Here is a 2,994-nt window from a genome sequence, read left to right on the forward strand (position 1 = left end):
CTACACTAAACATTCCTCTAATCTACTTGTTCTAACCTGTTTATTTTTCACAGTCTTTACATTTCAATTACATTTTTTTTTTCTCAAAGCCATACCATTCTTTCTTAATGCTACTACCTTAGGCCCTTTAATTGTACACATATACAGGGCTGCTAAACTGATCTGTCTACACCTTCCAGAGTATTTTATTTAGTGCTTATTCTATACACTGGTTAATGTCAAGTGCAATGGAAACATTGGTTTTATAATCAGAAGCATCAGGATTTGAATCCTGGGCACTCTTCTAGATTGGTCTCTTCACAGTTACTTTGCTTCACTTATTCTCACTTTTGTTTATATTGAATACTCTACTTGGAAAGTATTTATTTCTAAAATGAGCTTATCTTTCAACATCCATATCAAATGCCTCTTCATCCTAAACTAAAGTGATAATTCAGAACATATTATATCCCTTTTACTATTTCATGCTTTTCATGTACTTCCTTGCTTATATTCTATAGGTCCTATTTCTGCAACTACTTCATTATAAATCAGAGCAGTCGGGAGCTTGAGACTCCCTACGGATTGAAAAAGACAACTGTGTCCTCAGCTGCCAGCCCTTTCCATGTGCGCCTCCGTACCTCTGCACTTTACTTCCGCACCTCCTCTGAGTCTCAGTGTGCTTTTCTTTTTCCTTCTAATTGTAGAATTTCCACTCAGCCAGCCTTCCTGTGTTTCTGGATGATGTCCGTTTTGTCTTTTAGTTGTATTTTTGAAGTAGTTGTGCGAGGCAGCAATTTCCGATGTTTACCTATGCTGCCATCTTGGTTTCTCCATATTTTTTTTATTTTAGAGAGGGAGGAAGAGAGAGGGATAGAGAGATAGAAACATCGATTGGCTGTCTCTTGCACATCCTCAACTGAGGATCGCGCCCTCAACCCAGGCAATGTGCCCAGACTGGGAATGAACCAATGACATATTGGTTCTTAGTTTGACACTCAACCACTGAACCACATTGGCCAGGCTCAAGAGGGTGGTTTTAATGAAAAAAAAAATTTAAGCAAAAGCAAAGTTTAGCAGTGAGGGGACCCAAGTGGGTTTCCCATGAAATATTTAAATACAAATATGTTTTGTAAAAGTACATATAGCCCAGCCAGCATGGCTCAGTGGTGGAGTGTTGACCTATGAACCAAGAGGTCATGGTTCAATTCCTGGTCAGGACAGATACCCAGGTTGTGAGCTCGATCCCCAGTGTGGAGCATGCAGAAGGCAGCTGATTAATGATTCTCATCATTGATGCTTCTATCTCTTCCTCTCTGAAATCAATTAATCAATTAATTAAATAAAAATATTATTTAATTTCCCCCCATAATTTGTTGCTTACCTGTTAAGTTCAGTAATTACAAAACTGATTTCTGTAATACATTAAAAGAGGAAGTTTTTTTTTAAATAGTAGCAGTTTGGAATGCCATACTTCTTTCTGCATGTTTCCCATTTGCTTTCACTCCTATCTTATCATAATTTTCTCTTTTTAAAATGTACTTCATTGGTATCTGTCATTTCAGACTTTTTCCACCCCTCTATGCAAGTCATTTTAAGCTGAAATTAATGTGGTCCTTTCATCTGTCCTACAGTGTTCAGCATATCCAGTGTTAGGTCATGGCAGCCCAGAATCTTCAAGGAAGTGTTACCAGTAGGGGGTCCTCCATGTCCCCCCTGGTTACCTGTGGAAGTGTGCTTCTTGGGATGCCGCTGGAATAAGAATTTCCGGATGCCCCCACGGGAGGATAAGGTATTGTGGAAAGTTCTATTTCTATTGAATTAGACCCCTGAGTTTCCAAGGTACCATTTCCATCCCACCAAGGAAAAAGTCCCATTTCTTCTCCAGTAGAACTAGGATTAAAGCCACTGTCCAGAGCCTCCATTCCATATGAAAGCACAGTCCAGTCCAGCTAGCTTACCTTGTGTTCCCAGCTGCAGTCCATTGCATGTGGGGTGTGGCTTCTAGACCACACAGCTATGGAGAGGGCACAAACAAGTGCAAGGAAGCAGGAGCGAAGCAAGAGGAACAAGAGAGAGGATCCTCTGTCTGGGGATTATGTATTACCATATTTTCAGGGGCTTGCATGGGGACCACCCTCCTAGCCAGTGATCTTTGTTTCCAGGTTAGACTGGCAGGCAAGCACCTTCCCTAGATCATTCCGACTTCACTGCACATGCATCCATTTCCCCTTTGTTGAAACCCTTCCCCAGTGATTTGCAGGGAATGGACCAGTGGGGAGCGTGAAACTGCAGCTTTCTAGTGAAGCTGCCCAGATGATCATGTTTATAATGCCTGGCCTTCCCTTTGCTTTTTCCCTATTTTAATATTAACTAGTTAAGACAGTAACAGAAGTATCTAAATATAGAAATGGTGTTGATAGAGTTTACTTAAAAAGCAAATGTTTCAAGATCTGATTCAGACCTTTGACCATATACCTGGAAGAAGTCAGTATTGCAGGAGGAGGTGGTATGGAAGAAAAATTCATCTAGGGCCCTGAATTTTATTTTTGGTTCAGTATTTTCCCTTTTAATGTACTATAAGTATGCTAAACAAATTTCTGTAAAAATTGGGTAACCCATTTATATGTACCTAGCCTTTCTCTGGGAGTATAATTGTAACTAAATATAGATTATTGGACATATTGTATCTTTCCCTTGAACATACAAAATTTTTCTTCTCAATTATAGGCCACAAGTTTTGTCTGGAAAACACATTTCCCTGTGTTTCAAGGTGAGTTAAAAAAATCCATTTAACTAAAAAGATTTTTTTGTTTTTAAAAATATCTTAATATAGCCAGTTAGCCTGGAGGTCAAATCACCCCAGGTATTCCCGACATCAATCAAGGCTTAACTACAACAAGACTTCGAACAAATACCACTAGGGGGTGCACCAAGAAAAGTTAAAAAAATGCGGAGACAAAGAAACAGGACAGAAATGTCAGAAATGGAAGATATAGAGCTCAAAACCACATT

At 39.4% G+C, this 2,994-nt stretch overlaps 1 protein-coding gene across 1 annotated transcript in view; it reads left to right on the forward strand.

Moving 5' to 3' along the window:
• The window catches only part of COMMD4 (COMM domain containing 4), a 39,304-nt gene that overhangs the window by 1,858 nt on the left and 34,452 nt on the right, over positions 1 to 2,994 (forward strand). The window contains exons 2-3 of the mRNA XM_015571018.1: positions 1,677 to 1,771; positions 2,710 to 2,752. Coding sequence (XP_015426504.1) covers positions 1,677 to 1,771; positions 2,710 to 2,752 — 138 coding nt within the window. The remainder of the gene's footprint in view (positions 1 to 1,676; positions 1,772 to 2,709; positions 2,753 to 2,994) is intronic.

Source organism: Myotis davidii, unplaced genomic scaffold, assembly GCF_000327345.1.
Source record: "Myotis davidii unplaced genomic scaffold, ASM32734v1 scaffold687, whole genome shotgun sequence".
NCBI classification, from domain to species: domain Eukaryota; kingdom Metazoa; phylum Chordata; class Mammalia; order Chiroptera; family Vespertilionidae; genus Myotis; species Myotis davidii.